Raw genomic sequence first — 21,292 nt, forward strand, 5'->3', positions numbered from 1 at the left:
AAAAAAAAATGGAGAGAGATGGATGATTGATGGCGAGAAGCCGAGGAGAATGAAGCCGGAAGAACACTATTGGTATTGTTTTTATTTTATTATTATTATTCAATAAAATAAAACAATTTTCATTCATCGATTTGGATCCCTCGTGATTACCGGATCATTCTATTTCCCACCGGCAGCCTCCTCAAGTTAGCTGGAGCACTCCCCCTTCAGACTTTCTGAAATGCAACGTTATTCTCGAGCAGAGGCAAAGTTGGCTATGGAAGCATAATCCGAAATGACCTAGGAGCAGTAATTGCAGCTATACAAGGAAGCATTCCAGGTCCATTTATTGCTGAAGCTTTAGGGATTAGGGAGACGCTAAGTTGGGTTAAAGATTTGAACCTCTAACATTATCCTTGAATCATAATCTCTAATACTTATAAATTCCTCACACTCTGCAGCACAAGATTTCTCTCAAGTTAGTTTAATGGTGGAAGAATGTAAAATCATAATGAACGTTCAATCGTTCTCTTTACTTTGATTAGAAATCAGGTAGCTCATTCTAGCTAGGAGAACTATTTCTTTGACCAGTGGAGTAAACAGATAATCCCCAAGTCTCTTTCATTTTCTTATTTGATTGATTGTATCTGACCTTGTTAAATAATATTATGGTGTTTTACTCGGGAAAAAAAAAACATAAACTAAAGTACGCACGTCTCACGATTGATCATTGTAGCCTCCTTTTATTTTTAACCCTTGAAGTTACAAATTACAATAGACAAAGAAGTGAAACCACTAGAAACTAATACAAACAACAAAATAGGGGAATTCGTAACCCCCTTTCCCCATAAAATACAAACACATATCAAGAAATGAAATAGGATTTCTTTTGACTAATCAAAACTTCCCATGCTTCATTTCTTCATTCAGAATCCCACACACTACTTCTGTCTCTTGTAAATCTTGCCCAAGAAAGACTTCAGGACAGCCTGCACAGCTTTACTCGGATGAGATTCGATGGAGCTTGTTATTTTCTCATAGCTCTTGCTTTCATATTCTGAGAATACCCCTTGGAGATTAATGTCGTTGTACAAGGCTTTGATTTTCGCCACATTGCTAGGATTGGGATTGCCATAGTTTTCCTAGAGGTAAATCTATATGTTAATGCACGGTTTTGTTTTGAAAGCTGGTATAGAAAAGTGGAGATATTGATTATATTTTCTTACGAATAGGATTTTCTTTTGCTCATCAGTTGCAAACCTCCAGCGCTTTAACTACTAGCCAAGAACACTTGAAATCTTCAATATCCGTTCCAATCTGGTGTTTGCATGGCAATCAAAAAATAAAAGACCGTAATAAAAAAGCCTTAAATTTACGAAGGTTTCAATGCAACAAACAATGTTCAGGATCTTTACCTTCCCAATCGTCTCAGGATTACCAAAACAATCCAAATAATCATCCTGAGAAAACCACAAAAAAATAATAATAAAATATGATAAACTGATCCATTGCTTGAACTCATACCTTGAGACTTCAAATTAACAAACATAATATCTAACATGCATATCAATATCCATGAGAGAGAAAGTGGAAAATATTACCTGTACTTGGAAATAAATCCCCATATCAATAAGCACATTCTTCACGTCTACGTGGTCGTCTAGGTTCTCACCAGCCATGAGCAATGCACATGCAACCTGAGAGATAATCAGTATTGTTCAGGTCAAACGCTAAATAACTGCATTTTGACAATCATATAGAGTAGCTCGATGTCAATTTTCCCCACTTACTGGGAGGTAAAATGAGTAGTAAGCAGTCTTGTACTGAACAATGCGACGATGACTGCACAAATTTCAAAAAATCAATCTGACAATAAATAACAGAAAATAATTGAGTCTCGCCACATGAAAATAGAAATAGGTATCTATCAGTTGCAAAGTCCAGCAGAAACTAGTACACAGAGAAGTTCTGCTATTTATTTTTAATCTTCGGACTCGTGAAAGGCCTGAACAAATAATGAGTCCTTAGTCTCAGAATATACAGTAACTTGACATATCCTGAGATCTAGCATCCGAGGCAACTGTGTATAAATTGTCTAATCGGTGCTGGATAACTTTGCAAGTTACTTATTTCAAAACCGTTCAGATACTCACAGTGACAATGAGTATTTAGATAAATCCTTTTCCCCTTCAATAGTTGTGATCAAATCTATCATTTGTCCTGAGGCAGTTTGGAACTCCACCTAAAACATAACAAAATCAGTCGACAGGCAGTAACAAGGTAATACCTTTGAGCCAGATCCTAGTTATTTATAAGTAAATTTACCTCATTAAACAAATCCAGCAGATCCACGTAGTATGGCTTTTCCCTGAAATGCTTTTTGAGAATTCTAGGGATTTGGTTCCGAAGTATGATTCCATCATTAGCAGCAATCAGACCAACCTAAACAGAAGGTTCAATCAATATAACGATCAAGATACATCCTTTTTATGGTAATGGTAAAGAAAACAATAGTAAATATAGCTAGACCTTGGGGACTCGAAACCAGCATGGTTGACCACGCCGTGTGTGAGAACTATCCATTATGTCATCAAGGACAAGAAAATACGCTTGAAGCTGCACATTATATCTCATATGAGTCAAATTCATTCGCAGAGAAATGCACAGGATAGATCCATTTGCAGTAATTAGAATGAGTAGAATAGCTCACCCACTCAATGCACCATCCCAGAGCGCTAGCAAGAAAAACTTCTTCTTCTGTCAGATCTTTGCCTTCTTTCAGTAACTTATAGCTATCAATAACAGATAGACCTCTATTTAACTTCCCTGCAAGCAACACCTGAATCTTTAGCATAAAATCTTTTGGTTTTAAGAATCTTATATGAATGTTTCTATTTTTTTTAATATTAGTGCAAAAACATGCAGCTCAGGAACTCGGATCTAGAAATGAAGTAAATGATTCACATCTGACCTCCAGGCACATTGTAGTCCAGCATCTGCAAATATTTAAAATGGCACATCAGAAACAACAATCAAATTGTAAAGTAGGAAATGGCATGCAAACTCAGTCAACATTTTATTATTACATCTGCTTCATTCTACAACTTAAAAAAACTTAACAGACGGAAGAAAAGATAGCACTCAATGATCTAACCATAAAAAATCAGTCCTTTTTGAAAGTATAAGATTAAAAATCAGTCCTTTTGAAAGTATAAGATCACATTTGATTTTAAAATAACAACTTTTCACACTTGTAAAATTGAACAAGGATGTCGTGAATTGATTTACTCAAACATTGCAAAAACCAAAATAGTAGGCCAAAAATTAGCATTTTTTTTATATTGTGACGATGAAAATTGTCTTAGTATAAAGGAAAAAAACGACATTGTCAATATCCAATTTCAAATTGTTAAGCATACACTTTATGAAATAGAGAGACATAAATATTCATGTGTATGATGCATGGAGGTTGGGAGAAGAATAAAGAAAAGAAATTTGATATCCGAGGAAAGCCACTATTGTAGGCCAAGATACCAAATAAGAAGGAAGAAAATCAATTGAATTCCATTGAAAGCGTTAAGATGCCAAATCAGAAACGAAATTAGAAGTGAAAGGAGGAATTTTTGAATAGCAACAAAGCACTTCTGTATCTTTCGTGGACTTTTCCTGAAAGAGGGAATTTTTGCCGATTGCACTAGATTATGCTCTCATTCTAAAATAAATAACGGGATCTTGATAAAAGGTGACCCCAATCACATTAGTTAGTAATTGATGCTCTCAAGATGAATTAGCTTTTGATAGACAAAAGTATGTTGCCGAAAAGATCAGCATCCCATATTCAAGAGACAAGTGAACATCTTCTATGCTCACTTTAAAGGAACCGGAAGAGAACTTTGTGTTGAAAGGTATTTATGATGCTATTTCGCCACCAAACAACCCATATACCCTTCCCACATTTAAAATAATCTCTGAAAACGATAAAGTTGTATGCTACAGCTTACAGAGTTACAGTCAGTTCCAGTTTTAGATTAGCTGTGATGTAACAGGCTAGTGACACAACATCACACATCTATCGTGCCATCACATGCATCACTCTGACAGACCAAATTTTTCCCAAATGGATGCTTCCAAAAGTGACGATGAAGTTTGAGATTTTTTCCGAAAATTTGGTTTTGAAGATTGAATAGAAACATAGCCATTTAAGATGATGATTCAGCCACCACCCACGATCTGAAGTTTCGGCAAACATGAGATTTAATCTCAGAGAAATCGGATATCAAAAACATTCCAAAATTTCAAAATGTTTTCCACCCATTCGCACCATAATTCAATAACATATACATAATAAGTCCACGTTTGATCTTCTTTTCCAAAAATTTCTAATATCAGCACACCACACAATCACATTCCAGTGTCAAACAAAACGAACAGAAAAATGAAAGTAAGAATTGAAGAACACACCCGCTCCACCCATTGGCGAGAATCATCAGTCCATTCAAAAGCAGGATCATTCAAAAGCTCGTATTTGAGCACGGAGTACACTCCCAAAAACGCCGTCCTCAGATCCGACTTCTTTCCGTTCAGATTCGCCATGTCTCCGCCCGAATATTGCAGAATTCACGGGTCAGAAATTGCGTTCAGTGCTATATATATTTGGTTCTCAGCTTTTGTAGCTCTTGCAATTAGCGAAGTGCGGTATCACCTGCATTTATTGTACTTGGATTGGATCGGATGCTTAATTTAAATTTAAAAATATTATTTGGAATTACCTAATTTGGGTCTACCAATAATAAAGTGGCTTTTCAGTTTCCCCCACCATATATCTCCTTCGAAAAATTAGGTGCGGCTGATTAAGGTTAGTTTTTTAATTTATTAAGTAAGTTTAGTTGTTTTTTGTGTTTTTTTCCCCGGAATAAAAAATTCCCGAGTTTATGTTCAAGTCTCATCAGTAATACGAGCAATTATATTATATCTCTGTAGAGTTGAAACATTATCATACTTAGGCCATCCACAATAACAAAGGTATTTCTATCAAATATTTGTGGGTTCCGTACTCCACATCATCAATCAAATATTTCACTACTCAAATATCTCACATTTCACAATCAAATATCTCACCAATCAAATATTTATGAGTCCCACTGTCACTTTAATTAATAGTTTATTTTCATTTAAATAAAATAACTTATAATTTTATGAAAATTATTTCACCACTTTAATTAATTTCATCTATTATTTAATATGTAATTTTTATTCGAAAATAAAATTAGAAAATTAATAAAAAATATTAAATTCAACATTGAAATAATATTTATGTTTGATATTGTTGGTTTGATTCAGAAATTAACCGTTTTTTAAATTAATTTAAAAATAAATCGTGTTTAGAAAAATTAGGTGAATGGTGGAGTTTTGAAAAAAATAAGGCAACACTCCATGATCAATGAAAAAGTAGTAAAAATCAAACTAAAAATACCAATACATATATATCTTTCTTTATTTTGTTAAAGGCAAAAACTTGTGTGAGACGGTCTCACGGGTCAAATTTTGTGAGACGGATCTTTATTTGGGTAATCTATGAAATAGTATTGCTTTTTATGCTAAGAGTACTACTTTTTGTGGTGAATATGGGTAGGGTTGACCCGTCTCACAGATTGATATCCGTGAGACGGTCTCACATGAGACCTACTCTTTGTTAAAAAACTAAACCAATATATATATAAATAAACAAATACAATTTTTGAAGACAAAAACTTGTGTGAGACAATCTCACGGGTCGTATTTGTGAGACGGATTTTTTATTTAGGTTAATCATGAAAAAGTATTACTTTTTATGTTAAGTGTATTACTGTTTATTGTGAATATAGGTAGGGTTGACCCGTCTCACAGATTATGATCCGTGAGACGGTTTCACATGAGACCCACTCATTTTTTAAAACATAAAGAATGCAATTTTTTATTGATAAATTACCTAATCTTTTACAAATAAAAAATTTGAAAACAAAAATTGATTGGCATGTTTAGTATTTATCTATTTTTCGAATTATTGAACTTAAAATTCAACTCTTATTTTTTATATGTGGTCTCAGGTTCAATTTTATTAAATAAGATATGTCCTAGTTCTAACATAAAAAGAAATAATAATATTAAAAAATAAGAATAGCTTTTTAAAAAAATATATAAAAATAGTAGTGGACATTGCAATGTGGCAGCCGCGTCCTCTGCTACTAGTGACAGACATTATCATATTTTTGTAACGTCTGCCGTTTGTAAAACTCCACCGTTCACGTTTGGCAAAAACTTGTGTGAGACGGTCTCACGGGTTATATTTGTGAGACGGATCTCTTATTTGGGTAATCCATGAAAAAGTATTACTTATTATGCTAAGAGTATTACTTTTTATTGTGAATATGGGTAGGGTTGACCCGTCTCATGGATTAAGATCCGTGAGACGGTCTCACATGAGACCTACTCTTCACGTTTTATAAAAAATCCAAATTTCACGTACATTGATTAAAACTAAAAACTAGAACAATGACCCAAAACAAAAAAAAAGAATATTGAATTTTTATTATATTTTTGTTTTATTTAATTTAAAGTATGAAAGAGTTAACAAAAGAAATTTAAAATAAAAGATTTTTTTCTCTTTCACGTCAGAAAGAGCAAAAAAAACTACTTTGACTCTATTGTTTGTGTAATTTCATAAAAAAATTATATTTTATGTTTACATATTTATCCACACCATGTATTAAAAGAGAGACTTTAGTGGTATTTTTGAAATTAAATGTTTAAATTAAAAACATTATCGCAAAATTTATAATAATGAACTAATTAAATTATTAATTTATATCTAATAAAAGTATAAAACTCATTTAAACACGTTAGCTCTCGATTCAGTATTGTCCATTATTTAAATTTGATCTCACTGTTATGCTGAATATTTGTTTTGAATTTCATTGTATCATTAATTAATTAAAATTTAAGATTTCAAATCAAATAATTTAAAATATTATAATTACATTATGATTGTCGATTGTTCCTTCACCAAAAATAAATGAAATTTATCCCTGAAAAAATAAAGTTAATGAAGAGATGGTAATGGGCCGGGTTTATGTCTAACTCGTATCCGACCCGGACAAATCATGTTTAAAGTGGATATGCGTAGGAAATATAGGTCTCGAGTAGGAAACGAGTATTAAATTTTTCTGTCTAACGAACATGAGTTGGGTAAAAGTCCTATAAGATCCGACATACCTATACCTGTACCCGAACCCCTAAAATCTTAATTACAAACTTTTAAGTCAGAATAACTAATATAAAGAATCGATATCATTACTTTATGAATAAATTTCTTGAGAGACGGCCTCACGAATCTTTATCTTTGAGACGAGTTAAGTCAGTTAACCCTACCGATATTCGTAATAAAAGTAATACTTTTAACATAAAAAATAATATTTTTTCATAGATAAATCAAATAAAAGATCTGTCTCATAAAATACGATCCAAAAATATCACACAAATTTTTGCCTTCTTTTAATCGATTGAACGTGCACAAAGCCTCGAAAGTGAGGGAAAATGGAGACCTTTCGATCGAGGGTAAATATGGAAATTGATATAGACTGCAGGATATCCTCATTCCATCGAAAGCCAATAAGGATGGAACACGTGTCAATAAGATATGGGTTGGTGGCAAAACCACTAGAATAGTAGACTGTGAGGAAATTCGCAGCTTTGTTTGATTTTTGACTCTCTTTTTATTGTTGTCAACTTTTAGAATTGCGCGCAATTAATTTTAATAAAGACTTGAATTATGGTTTTGAACAGACTGGTACGACTTTAATTATCTCGCGTAAAACATTAAATTTTGGCTTTATTATATTTCTTAAGAAATCATTTTAAAAAATTAAATTTAACACGTTTAGGTTGCTGATATAATTGATTTGAATCCCTGAGACAAATTATTTAAAAAAACAATAAAGAAAATTTTTCGGAAAGTTATGTATTATCATATTACAGTATATAAGAACAGTATAAGAAATAAACATATGCTAAACGTTATGAATGAGAATAATGTCCTGATACCCTTCAAGATAATAAAAAATCAAAACCCAGAATCTTACATTGATAGAAAGATATATATTGAAAGATACTTTTGATACGATGAAGTTATATGGTGGACATCTATGTAAACGTCGGTTGTTGGTTGAGTTACATATAGACTTACTATATTGTTAATTTGAACCACATAGAGTAACTAACTTTGACGTCATTGTGATTTTTTAAATACAAACGATACTACTTTAAAATTTAAAAATAATCTATTTTTGTTTAATAAAAAAATAATCACTATGGTATCTAATCTATAATTTTTTAAATTTAGTAAAATATTTTCTTAAATCTTTATCCAAACTTTTGAATTTTAAATTATTATATCATTCTTATTATAATTTTTTTATATAGAAATAATTAAATAAAAATTAACAAAAAAAAAAAAAAAAAACAAGCAAAGAATCACTAGTAGGTATAAATAAGCAAGAGACGCATATACAAAGTTGTTTACTTCCACTCAATTCCATAATCAAATATCATCTGTTGCTTTAAAAAATACACGGAATTTTCAATTAAACTTCTTATTTAACACAAATAACACATGTGCGGCGTCCATTAATATATAAGATGAATATAAATCTATTATTTAAGACGACCATAAATCTTTCAAAATTCATTAATCATACATAGACCACTCTAAATAATATAAATAATTCATGGAATAGTTCTCTTATGAGACAATCTCATGAATCTTTATCTGTGAGACGGGTCAAACCTATCGATATTCACAATAAAAAGTAATATTTTTAGCATGAAAATTAATGTTTTTTCATGGATGACCAAAATAAGATATCTGTCTCACAAAATACGACATGTAAGACCGTCTCATACAATTTTTTATCTAATTCATGTAATTTATCAATCAACGACAGTACGAAACCCTAATAAATGATATATATATATATATATATATATATATATATATATATATATATATAGACATATAACTTATTTAGATCATCTGTGGAAAATTATTATTTTTTATGCTAAAACATTACTTTTTATTGTGAATATCGATAGGGTTGATCTGTCTCACAGATAAAAATTCGTGAGACCGTCTCACAAAATATCTACTCTAAAAGTAAACCATTATATCATTTTGTTTCATTTTCATTTTTTTTTTCTTCTTCATCATCAATAATTTCCATATTTTTTTGGTGAATGGTCCGTGAGCCAACCCACAACTTAAACAGGCCAATCCTTTGTGGCTATCCAACATATCAAACTCAAATTGAAATCTCTATTTGGAACATCGCGTTCTTAAATTTAATCACGTCAAACCTCGCATTCTCAAAATAAATGCAGAATGCTCTTCTTCTTATTTTTGTTGGTTTGCTAAATCAATAGTTTTAAGTAATTATCCGAGTTATTATTACTTAAAAGCTTTTATTATTTTTGAAAATATTTATGGTGTGTATATAACAATTATTTCTGTTAATATAGTGATCGAACCCACTTAGATTATTGTAATTTATGCCGTTTAAAATGTTTGAATTATGATATTATCATCAATTATAATTTTTGGTGAAGTGACAACTGTAAAATCCTACAATTTGTATCACATTTATATGTTTGCTTTACAAAGAGTATTAAATTTGAGAGTAATTTTTTTGGTGCAATAATTGTTTTTGTTATGAAATGATTGAACTGTGGCATTGGACTACTGTATGATATAAAAAATTAAATTGTATTGTTACAATCAATTATTGATTTTGGTAATACGATAGTGCTCGATCATGTGATTTTTAAAGTTTTAATACTTGCATTTTAGATATTAAATTACAAGAACTTACATAATTAATATCGATCAAGTTTTTTCCAAATCCGATTGAACTATAGTAAAAATCAAGTTGGCATTCGAAATGACCAAATTGTAAAAAAATTTAACACAAATTTTTATAAGATGATCTCATAAGTTAATTTATTATATATATCTCATATTTGGGGCAGTCACAGAAAAATATTTATTTTTTATATCAAAATATTAGTCATTATTATAAATATGAGCTGAATTGTCATCTCACGAATAAATCTCAATGAAAGATCTACTAAAAATCTAAAAACAACAAGTTTTATTTAGAATAAAAATAACTGAAACCAAATTGAACAACTAAAAATTAATAAATTATTTTTCGTAATATAAAACATTACATAGTAATTTAAAGAAAAGTATGATGAGATACATAATTTGTTTTGGAAAATTTAAGACAATAATTTATGGCATGATTTGCATAACTTAAATTATTGTACTAAATTTCTCCATCTAATATTTTCATATTTGAAATAACTTGATAATCTCTTTAATCAAGCCAATTCATGCAATTTAATCTATATTGTATTCTAAGTTAAAAAATTTAAATGTTTTCAAAAATAAAACTTTTAAATAATTCAAATTTGGAAAATTACTATTTTTAAAAAATATTATAGGAATAACCAGCCTCATTTAATTCGAGAGGGGGGTTTCTTTCATATTTTTTTTTCGAGAGGAACATAACAAATATCTATTAAAGTGTTTGTTTTTATTATTATATTATATATTATTTTTTTAAAAAAATATATCTAGTTAACTTGTAACATCGAAAAAATAAAATAATATTCAAAATTTTATGATATATAAATATATTTTATTTATACAGAAACTCAGTTGAGACCGTTTCATAAATAAATTATATAAAATAAATCTCAAACACAACTCCAGATATATTAATTGACAAAAAATTGTGTAAGACGATCTCGCGGGTCATATTTTTGAGACATATCTCTTACTTATGTCATCCATGAAAAAATATTACATTTTATGTTAAGAGTAATACTTTTTATTGTGAATATCGATAGGGTTGACCCGTCTCATTGATAAATATTCATGATACCGTCTTATAAGAAATCTACTCATATTAATTTTATTATAAATATAAATTCAAGTAAATATATAGGCCAATAGTGAATAATGTAATAAGGACTAAATAGATCATATGATCGTGGAAATCAATATGAGTAAAAAATATGAAAAGAAAAGAAAGACGTGGAAATCGACTGTTGACCTTAACGTCTATTTGACTATTTCCTCACGTGCTGCTCCCCCTTCTCCACTGCCCGGCGGCAGCGATGGACGGAGAGAACTCGAAACCAATCGCGAAAGAGAAGACGATTTGTCAGATTCTATCGCCTCCGAATACCAGAGACCTCGTCGATTCCGTCGATGCTTTTCTCTTTGATTGCGATGGTCCGTACGTAACATACACAATTTCTCAAAACTTATCAGTAGAACATAATTGACATTTCATTAGTAACTGAGCTCTGGCCTCTGAGAGTGTATTAATTTGTGTGTTTTTTTTTTTCAAAATTATGATGGATTTTCTTTAGCCCACGATTTCGATATTTCAGGTGTGATATGGAAGGGAGATGCTTTAATCGAGGGCGTTCCGGAAACTCTAGAAACTCTTAGATCAATGGTTATTTAATCTTTCGCTTCTTATCAATTGCTTTTGGCTGTAAATAATGCTATTCATGTGCACCTTTTAAATAATGTTCTGAATTGTGTGTTGGTTCTGCATTTCTGTTGGTGGTGTGATTTTAACGCAGGTTTGTTTTTTGTTTTTTTCTTCCAATTTCTGTGTTGTTGGTTGCATTGTGTTTTTGGGCAGTACATTATCGTGACAATTAAGCAGGAGACTCATGTCACTCATTTTCAAATCTTTTATGATGCTACAACCTGTATCAACAGTTCTTCCTTGCTATGATGATATTACTAGCACAGTTTTGGATGATAATGTGTGATGTCTTCATACGTTTGCATGTGTGATGTCTACATACATTTGCTCGATCCTTAAACCAAGTGCCGCATGCAAATGTGTTCTAATGTTTAATATAGTTAAAAATGTGATTTTCGCCCTCAACCCCTATTTTGGTATCTGGCTTTGATAAATATTATTGCTCGTCTTAACTCCTTGTTTATTCTCATTTTCTAAGTTCAGTCTTATGACATTATCGTAAATGTACCTTGCAGGGAAAGAAGCTAGTGTTTGTGACGAACAATTCAACCAAGTCTAGAAGGCAATATGCAAAGAAGTTCAATTCCCTTGGAATTTCCATTACTGAGGTTTGTTACATGGACCAGTCTTCTTATAAATGCAGTATGTATTTTCGTAAATATTACTGAGTCCCATACTGGTTTCAGGATGAGATATTTTCCTCATCTTTTGCTGCTGCCATGTACCTGAAGGTCAATTCGTTTCCTAAAGATAAGAAGGTCTGGTCTCATCTCACTTATTATCTGTCCTGCCGCATATTCTTTAGGCAGCAAGATTTTCTGGTGCATGAGAAGATTTGTCACGAGGAAGATTCAAGCCAAAGATTTATGTTAATCAAAACCAGAACCGTTTTGTCCTCAACTAACATGAGGATCATCTCATATAACATGCAATCTTCTGCACTGATTTATAAATCCTCTCGTTAGTTATACATCTTCATATGAAAGGGACTGATCAAAATAAGTCATACGATCTGCTTTTAGATAGAGATAGCAGAAAAGATTTAAGAGAAAGAACATAACTCCTGCGTAGGAACTTGTTCTCTTGGATATTTTATGCTTTACTGGAAAAAATCTTAAATACTCCAAATTTCTTTTGCTTCATGTCATCGTTATCAGGGCCTCATAGCATTGGGGTTTGCAGGTTTATGTAATTGGTGAAGAAGGCATATCTGAGGAACTGGAGCTTGCTGGATTTACCAGTCTTGGTGGCCCTGTAAACGTCCTTTTGTTTCTATCTTAAGATTCTTATTTCATCTCTAACCATTTTCTTTGAGTCAACTGAATATTATTCTACTTATATTGAATTTAGAAGAATAACTAGCTTTACATTTTGCAGGAAGATGGGAAGAAGGCTGTCCAGTTGAGACCAAACTTTCTGTTTGACCACGACAAGAGTGTAAAATTTAATAACAACTTACCCAGCATTGTATCTTCCTATGCTGTTATGTGATTCAAAATTGCTAGTTCCAATTCCAGGTAGGAGCTGTGGTGGTTGGACTTGACCAGTATATAAATTATTACAAGCTACAGTAAGTCTCACTTTCCTTGATGTTTTTTTAAACTTGATTAAATCATCTGCAGATATCGTCAATATGCTACAATAGTATTATTTATAATCACACCATACAATATAAGTCTACCCTAAGTTTGCTTTTCTACTGTATAGCCACGATGGGGCTTGCTCAGTCAATTTATCCATGCTTTTATATTGTAGAGCCATTTTAGGGCTTGCTCAGTCAATTTATCTAAAGCATCTAATTTTACTCATCTAAAGATATGGAACTCTTTGCATACGCGAGAATCCAGGGTGTCTATTTATTGCTACAAATCGAGACGCAGTTGGCCATCTTACTGATCTGCAAGAATGGCCTGGTAAGTTTTTTCTTTTCGGTTAACCTCACCATTAATAAGAGACTTTAGAAGTTAACATTTTCTCGAGTTTAGGTGCGGGATGCATGGTTGCTGCAGTATGTGGCGCGACACAAAGAGAGCCTATTGTTGTCGGAAAACCATCAACCTTTATGATGGACTTTTTACTTCAGAAGTAAGTCTATTTTCAAATCACCGAGTCCAGGCCCATATCAATATGGAGATTTTTGAGTAATGTTTAAGTTTTTAGGCCCTTGCCCACATAAGAAACCAGTCTATTGGATTAAACTCGTCTGTTAAACCTGAGTGCTAATAACATTGACGCTCTTATCAAAGACCAACTTTCACCCGTGGAGGGGGCGGGGGCTAATTTGGAGAAGCTATCATGTGGACAATAATGATAATTTTGATATGCCAATATATGGTTTTGATTAAGATGCATGCGACAAAAAAGTGGGCATTGTCCACTATAAGCTGAAGCGGGCATCTTCATCTCACAAAGTGCTTCATGTTGCAAGTCTCGCATCTAAATTGTGGTGTGTTACTTGACTTTAAGAGATTTTTTAATTTAGTGGACTAGTTTTCTAAGTGTAATATCCTGTAAAGCTTAAATCTGAATTTGATGTAGACAAATGCTTTACCACTCAATCGGTTATTTATCATCATTCTTTCAAGAGTTTAGCACTAGTAGGTATGCAACTCAGAGCGCTTTAACACCTTAACATCTTTATCTCGTGGCGCAGATTTAACATCCCTACTTCAAGAATGTGTATGGTTGGGGACAGACTTGACACTGATATTTTATTTGGACAGAATGCTGGTTGTAGAACTCTACTTGTCCTTTCAGGTTGAATTGAAATCTATCTAATTTCTTTATGAAAAGATTATTATTTTGCTGCTGCTGCATATCATTTGTGACTTGATTTTGCAGGCGTGACAAATATGGCAACCCTTGAAGACCCATCAAATTATATTTGGCCCGAATATTACACGAGTACGGTGTCGGATATCATTGCATTATTGGATGATCAATGATTTATTCCTGCCTAAGTAAACTATAGGCAGCCATTCTATCTATCGAACTTCCGGTAACTGATGATAATTCCAATTCTAAAAATTTATTTCCTTTAATTAAGATTGTTTTTTAACTCTGGTTTCAGCTGTTCCGTGATTACAAACACTAGCATTCAAGGGTCTGTTTGTACGGCCCTTTTCTTCATATTTTATTCCCTTTTTTTGCTAAATACAAGAAATCTGTTTGATAATTTTTTACCACTTTATTATTTAAAAAACATTATTATTCCATATAAGCCGTTAATTGTCCAATTCATAATTCTTAAGCACAATTTTTTAGTTAATTTGCCTTCACCCCCCATTACTTCATATATTTGACACTCGCCTCTTTGACATATTCTTTGGCATGTTATAATGCAAACCTCCCACCTCTTGTGAAAAGACACGGATGTCAGTAGAAAAGATAGTTTTGGGTTTCCGAATGTGTACCTTTCTTTTAGAAGCTGTTGCTTTTACAGAAAATAGAAAATAATGCATGTGTTTATGTGTATAGCATATGGCTATTTATGCGAAAGATCCTCGTCAATACCAGCAGGCAAGCTGTCACCTTACCCCTAAAAGTTCATTAATCCACGTGCCCATCGAGATGTGCTTTCTGAAGTTGGTGCTAGGACTTTTGTGTGTTTCTTATTTTTCAAGTATTGCAGCAGGGTCGCTCAATGTTACCCCCCGGACGTTTTGATTCATCATCTGAATTCAAAATAAAAATATATGAAATTCATCAATATGATCAATTGAACATGTTTGTTTTAGAAATGTTACTCCATGTCTAGCATAACCTCACACTATTGCAGCATGACCCACCAAACTGCTTTTTAATTTGTTTTGTACGTTGCTTCTTTTGTCTAACTATTATCCTGAATTTGATAATAGTTTCCTACTATTTCGACTACAACATACATTTAAGGAAGGATTGAATTGTTCTTGAGGATAATTCGGGACTTATGCGAAAATGAAAATTTTGAAAATCGTGAGATATATACAAATAAAATAAATTATTTCTTACTATAACAATGATCGAATGAAATTGGTCTAAAAGAATAGAAAGAAGAAGTGTAGCACACAACGAATATTTTATCGTTTGGGCACATGTAGTCTCCAATAGTACTTCGTCTCATAGCAAAAATACACGCGATTTTTTGTCATGTTTGTTTGCTTAGACATCGTCATGCATGGGAAATTTATGAACGCGTAATAATGTTATTCAATACGAAACTTAAGTTCACATTTACTTTCAATGACCATTAATAATAATAAGTTTTAATATCAATAACGAAGTATTTTGATGAAAGGGTAATTTTTTGACCTCACTCGACTTCGAGGGATGATAATTAAGCAGCAAAATAATAAAAACTTGATTCATTATTATTTTTAAAATATCCAAGGTTGTAACTTGTAAGAGTCTGTTTTCATTTTTTTGAAACTTTTCTAACTTTCGTTTTCACATGATTAATTTCTCATGTAACTTAGAGTAACTAACTTTTGATATCATGGTCTGTTTTAATAATTATATATATATTAATAAATTGTTAAAAACTTAATGCAAGCCATGTGTAATTTGGAGGATAGAATTTTTGTTTTTAAGACATATAATTGTGAGTTCAATTCTTATTTGGGTATTTTTTATTCTTTTCTTTTTATATTTATTTTAATTCATATATCAAAATTACAGTATTGTCCCTCACTATTTTTTATAATTATATTATGATCCTCATTTAAATATAAATCAAATGAGTTATGCAAAATATTGTACAAACACGCAATACATGCGTCGATACACTAATATATATTATTTGTTAGTGTATTTCATCATGTTACTCAAAATATCATGTTACTCAAAATTGCAAGGCAAGACTACCTCATATCGTCTATTGAAAAAAAAAAAAAAAATGAGGAATTGCATTCGTGGGCTATATTCATGTGTGGGTGGGTGTGCACTCATTACTCGTTAGTATTTAAGTTGCTTTATGTTTTCTTTTTAATTTTTTTTTTTATAGGAGACAAATTAAAGGCCACCTCACCCAAACAGGCCCATTGGGAATCTTGGCTCCTTCATCCGCAAAATTTAAGAACTATATATTTAAATCAGTAGGTATAACATATTAATTCTGTAAGTCAAGTCTCTTATTTAGATCATCTGTAAAGGAAAAAAAAATTAATTTTTTATGTCAAAAAGATTATTTGTTATTATAAATAAAAGTATGATTGACTCGTCTCACAAATAAATATTCGTGAAATTAACTGACAAAATACATCCTATTAAACTATTGTATAATGTCTTGAGTTTTTGTTTTGAACGTTTTCTCATATCTTCATAACTTTGGAAAAAAAAAACACAACTATGAAAAAGTGAAAATCAATAAAATAAAATAAACAATCAACCCGCACTGAAATTATGGGTTTATCTATATTACGTCGAGGGTACTTCCCCTCCTATTCTAATATTATTAGATCATATGATTTTCTCATATTTTTATGAAAATTGACATATATATTAATGATCCAAAAACTAACATTTGACCTATGTCATAAGGAAATAATACTCGGAATATATCATTGAATAATCTCTCCTACCCAATTAACTCGTTCAATCTATTTTTCATTCAAAAATCCCAAGTCAAATAGCTATTAAAAATTATATTTTTTAAATAAAAGTTATAAAATATCGAGTTTCAAATTAATTTTAGATGAAAAATGCAATTCACGTCCCAAAATACATCTCAGATGTGTTGGATGGCCTCCTATTTGTTTTTGTGCCAACCCCTTTTATGTAAATTTCAACTCTCTCGCTTTCTTGGAAATGACGCTAGGCAACGACAAAACCAATTTGATTTCTATACTACAAATAATATTTGTAGCACATGGGTAAAGAATTTTGCCTTAGCTTTTGAGTAATAGTAAAATCATACTAGTTCCGTCCTAATTATGGAAGTCGATTTTTTCCACACAGCTTAAAAAATTAATCGGAAATATCGATTGCACTATCAATTTTTAATTTTACTCCAAATTTAATAGAGATATATGATTATAAATAATCTCATAACAATTTTTTATTCATAAAATAGCATAGATTTTAGTAGATTTATGGAAAATAGTAAATATTTGTGTGAGACGATCTCATGGGTCGTATTTTGTGAGACATATATCTTATTTGGTCATACATGAAAAAATATTACCTTTTATGCTAAGAGTATTACCTTTGATGGTGAATATCGATAGGATTGACTCGTCTCACGGATAAAGATCAATGAGACATGTCTCTTGTATTCTAGAAAAAATATGTGTCGGGGGACTTGTGTGGATACAATTGATTTGAAAGCTGTTAGAGAAATAAATAAAGAATTGTCTAATTCATTTAGTTTGTTCATCTAATAATTTCCATACAAATGCATTTAATTGATGCAGCTAGCCTGTCAATTCGTCACTCCATAGCCATTTCTTTGAAAGATACCGCCAACAGCTAAAAAAAGGGAAAAGAAAAAGAAAAAAAAAAGACACCGCCAACACATTATGAATGCAAATTGATGCAGTGAATCTAGATTTTGATGGAAAATTTCTAAAGCCACCTGCTTGTTTTTTTTTTTTTTTTTTTAATCTTAAAAGCCATCTACTTTTACTGAAAGATTAACAAGATGCAAAGCAAAAAAAAGCGAACAAGGGAAGTAGGAGGTTGCCTTTCTTGAATCTTGACCCAATTTCACTATCTTTTATTGGATATGTATATATATTTGTATGTATGTTTATAAAAGTCGAATCTTTACTTGTCTTGCTCTCTTTTTACTGTTCTTCTTTCTTCCCACTTACCTTTATTAGATCATGCAAGTGAAGGTTGGATTCTTGCTGTATGCATAGGTTGTACGGTTTAGGATTTTCTTAGATCTTTCGAATTGCGGTTGTGGTGGGATAGTCTTTGTTTGTTTCAGCAAAAATGGCTGTGGTTTCCCAGGAAGCTATTAATGAATTTGAAGCATTAATGGAGGAAGGTTTGTTCAAACGACTTCTTTGTTGAGCTTTCTTTCATGGTCCCATTACTTTATATTGGTTTTACCTTCTCTTTAATTGATCTTTTCCCTTTCATTTGGTATTTTATGCAGTTGACGAATCACTCAAAAGAACATTCCAGGTTTCTTTTTCTCATTCCTGTTTATCAGCTGTAGTCATGATATTATCAGTAATACATTTGTATTTATCGAGAAATTGATGGGCATAATTGTTGTCGGTTCTTTATAAATTTCACAGAGGCTACCTTTCACTATTGAACGAGTTTGGAAACTCGTCCCTTAAAATTACGGAATATGTACTAAAAAATATTGTTCTAGATTTGTTAACTAATTTTGGATGAGCCAATGCATACGCATAGTCAGAATTGGCTGAAACTACGTGAATAACTTATTTATCGGTTCTTGATTATGAAAGAGATGAAAATATAAGTTTTAGCTCCCATTTTGTTGCACCAAAGTTTGGTTGGTATATATGGTTAATCCTTTGTGATTGTATGTTTGAATCCGGACTGTTCAATTTGATATGCAGAATGTCCATCAAGGATACCCTCATGAAACTTTGACACGGTTTCTTAAAGCTAGAGAAGGAAATGTACCAAAAGCTCATATGATGGTTAGAGTGTTGACCTTTTTAAAATTTCAGTTATCTTTACATGTTGGAGTAAATTGGATTTTCTGATCGACGGGTTACTGGATATTTCAGTTGGTTGATTGCTTGAACTGGCGAGTGCAAAACAATATCGATGATATGTTAAGTGTAAGTAGGACATCGCACAGATGTAGTCTTAACATAGTAACAAAAACTTTCATTCAATAGAAGTGTTTAGTGTTTAGATTTTTTTTTACTCTTCCGCTCTTTTAACTGCAGAAACCCATTGTTCCTGTCGATCTTTACAGAGCCATACGTGATTCACAGCTCATAGGACTGTCCGGTTACTCAAAAGAGGTGAGGATTTAATGGAGCTAGAATGAGTTGTGTCAATTATATTTTTTGTGTTTATATAAAATTCGGGATCTTTCTAATAGTGGTGCCCTTTTATCAATAGGGTCTCCCTGTCTTTGCTATTGGAGCAGGTCTGAGCACGTACGACCAGGCGTCTGTAAGTTTTGTTGTTATCTTTGAATTCTAAATCACCTCTGCGTCACAATGAGACCAAATATTTCGTTGAAGGTTCTTTTGCATTGGTTTGATACCAATTATCTAGTTGATCTGAGAATATTTATCTTCGTTTCAGGTGCATTATTATATACAATCCCACATTCAGATCAACGAATATCGGGATCGTGTGATTCTGGTGAGCAGAAAACCGTTCTTCTCTTCTATTATTTCCATCTATTTGGACTTCTATATAATTTTTCACTCGCCTCATTTTATCTTAGCCTGCCGCTACGAAGAAGTATGGGAAGCATGTTAACAAGTGCATCAAGATTCTAGATATGACTGGCTTGAGGCTCTCGGCTTTGAACCAGATTAAGGTACACATGCAGCAAGAGATTCGTAGTTCTGCTTGTTATAACAGATTGTTCTGCAAGGATTCTTCATCTGTAAATTATTTACTTGTATAACCGTAATGCGTTCTCATTCAGATCTTGACTTTAATTTCTTCCATCGACGACCTGAACTATCCTGAGAAAACATTAACTTACTACATTGTGAATGCCCCTTATGTCTTCTCCGCTTGTTGGAAGGTCGGTTCACATTTTTATTGTTTCAGTAGTGATGAATAACTACTAATTATGTTCGGGCTTAGTTTGAGTTAAATTATTTTGATTATCAATAAAATATCATCCAAAATGGCCCAAACTGAAAAAGTCTGTGGACTAACATATTCTCTCTTACACCTCTAGTCATGACCTTTCATTTGTTATCAGGTTGTGAAACCACTTCTGCAGGAGAGAACGAGAAGGAAAATCGATGTATTGTCTGGTTCTGGACAAGATGAACTACTGAAGGTAATATATCTCTAGATGAACTTCTTCCTTTCTCGACCACAAACTCCAACAGGTCTCTCATGTAATGTCGAACCCAATGATGCTTCTGCAGATAATGGACTATTCCTCCCTCCCTCATTTCTGCCAAAAAACATCAGGTTCTTCAAACCATTTAGATGCCTACTCTGAGAACTGCTATTCCTTGGATCATCCCTTTCACCAACTCCTCTATGCATACATCAAGCAGCAAGCATTGATCCTTGAACCCGCTAAGCCAATAAAACACGGATCAGTGCATGTTACCCTGCCTGAGGATGCTGATGAAGGAGTGATTGCCAAGACTTTAGAATCCGAGTTAGAGAAACTGAAGGATGCAGGTGGATCTCCTGAATCGATCAAGGACCTGAGAATCCACGATCACAAGTCCTAGAGAATTTCGTTTCATCTCTGGTGCTTGCAGTTCATCGGAGTGTATATTTATGGGAATGTTGTAGATGAAGTGAAGTCGTTCTTATATGATTGATGGATCATGAGCTTGAAGCTGTGTCTAATAGATATAAAGAGCAGCGGTGGGGCTCCAAATTATATTAATGTTCAACTATTATATACGGCGGAAAAATGTGCGAGCTTCTAGTTATGATCTATTTGAAATTATGCGGATGACGACTTAATTTATTTTGAACAGTTTTTTTTTTTTTGGGTAGAAATAAACAAATAAAACCAATTTTATGATGTCTATCATTCAAGGATATTATCTTCTTAAAATATGATTTAAACTATCGCCACCAAAACAGCAGAT

The 21,292-nt window shown here is 32.1% G+C and overlaps 3 protein-coding genes across 7 annotated transcripts; 2 read left to right on the forward strand and 1 right to left on the reverse strand.

Annotated features, from left to right (window-relative positions):
- Positions 1 to 702: 702 nt before the first annotated feature.
- Positions 703 to 4,697, reverse strand: LOC140829001 (farnesyl pyrophosphate synthase 1-like). The gene is given in 12 exon segments (XM_073191927.1): positions 703 to 1,121; positions 1,206 to 1,232; positions 1,234 to 1,296; positions 1,395 to 1,439; positions 1,581 to 1,676; positions 1,770 to 1,821; positions 2,133 to 2,221; positions 2,305 to 2,421; positions 2,509 to 2,595; positions 2,690 to 2,805; positions 2,951 to 2,975; positions 4,441 to 4,697. Coding segments are annotated over 12 exon segments (1,050 nt in total). The 5' UTR covers positions 4,573 to 4,697; the 3' UTR covers positions 703 to 920.
- Positions 4,698 to 11,073: 6,376 nt separating this feature from the next.
- On the forward strand, positions 11,074 to 15,221 carry LOC140829004 (phosphoglycolate phosphatase 2). Of its 3 annotated transcripts, none has more exons than XR_012117377.1 (12): positions 11,074 to 11,308; positions 11,470 to 11,537; positions 12,092 to 12,184; positions 12,263 to 12,334; positions 12,759 to 12,830; positions 12,954 to 13,013; positions 13,094 to 13,146; positions 13,392 to 13,489; positions 13,562 to 13,661; positions 14,230 to 14,333; positions 14,418 to 14,574; positions 15,093 to 15,221. XR_012117377.1 is itself a non-coding variant. In XM_073191934.1 (11 exons), exons 1-11 carry the CDS (start codon positions 11,191 to 11,193, stop codon positions 14,519 to 14,521), a joined length of 942 nt encoding a protein of 313 aa, XP_073048035.1. In that variant the 5' UTR covers positions 11,074 to 11,190; the 3' UTR covers positions 14,522 to 14,705. The 3 variants fall into 3 exon arrangements, 1 of the variants encoding a protein (XP_073048035.1); XR_012117376.1 differs by having other exon boundaries at positions 15,054 to 15,185; XM_073191934.1 differs by lacking the exon at positions 15,093 to 15,221 and having other exon boundaries at positions 14,418 to 14,705.
- Positions 15,222 to 17,956: 2,735 nt separating this feature from the next.
- On the forward strand, positions 17,957 to 21,225 carry LOC140829002 (SEC14 cytosolic factor-like). 3 transcript variants are annotated; one of them, XM_073191931.1, is made up of 12 exons: positions 17,957 to 18,294; positions 18,413 to 18,543; positions 18,655 to 18,683; positions 19,091 to 19,174; positions 19,265 to 19,318; positions 19,430 to 19,507; positions 19,608 to 19,661; positions 19,797 to 19,856; positions 19,942 to 20,037; positions 20,149 to 20,250; positions 20,434 to 20,514; positions 20,606 to 21,225. In XM_073191931.1, the coding sequence occupies exons 2-12, from the start codon at positions 18,489 to 18,491 to the stop codon at positions 20,921 to 20,923; spliced, it is 1,011 nt and encodes a 336-aa protein (XP_073048032.1). In that variant the 5' UTR covers positions 17,957 to 18,294; positions 18,413 to 18,488; the 3' UTR covers positions 20,924 to 21,225. The 3 variants fall into 3 exon arrangements, with proteins under 3 accessions (XP_073048032.1, XP_073048030.1, XP_073048029.1); XM_073191929.1 differs by having other exon boundaries at positions 17,957 to 18,290; XM_073191928.1 differs by having other exon boundaries at positions 17,957 to 18,229.
- The last annotated feature ends 67 nt before the right edge of the window (positions 21,226 to 21,292 follow it).

This window comes from Primulina eburnea, chromosome 4 (assembly GCF_022965805.1).
Source record: "Primulina eburnea isolate SZY01 chromosome 4, ASM2296580v1, whole genome shotgun sequence".
NCBI classification, from domain to species: Eukaryota; Viridiplantae; Streptophyta; class Magnoliopsida; order Lamiales; family Gesneriaceae; genus Primulina; species Primulina eburnea.

Bases quoted from the DNA above. Each gene is read 5' to 3' on its own strand.
- LOC140829002 (XM_073191931.1), top strand. From the start codon at position 18,489: ATGGCTGTGGTTTCCCAGGAAGCTATTAATGAATTTGAAGCATTAATG. The intron at 19,319-19,429 runs GTAAGTAGGACA...TTTTAACTGCAG, and splicing joins ATATCGATGATATGTTAAGT to AAACCCATTGTTCCTGTCGA. The intron at 19,857-19,941 runs GTGAGCAGAAAA...ATTTTATCTTAG, and splicing joins ATCGGGATCGTGTGATTCTG to CCTGCCGCTACGAAGAAGTA.
- LOC140829004 (XM_073191934.1), top strand. From the start codon at position 11,191: ATGGACGGAGAGAACTCGAAACCAATCGCGAAAGAGAAGACGATTTGT. The intron at 11,309-11,469 runs GTCCGTACGTAA...TCGATATTTCAG, and splicing joins TTTTCTCTTTGATTGCGATG to GTGTGATATGGAAGGGAGAT. The intron at 12,831-12,953 runs GTAAACGTCCTT...TACATTTTGCAG, and splicing joins TTACCAGTCTTGGTGGCCCT to GAAGATGGGAAGAAGGCTGT.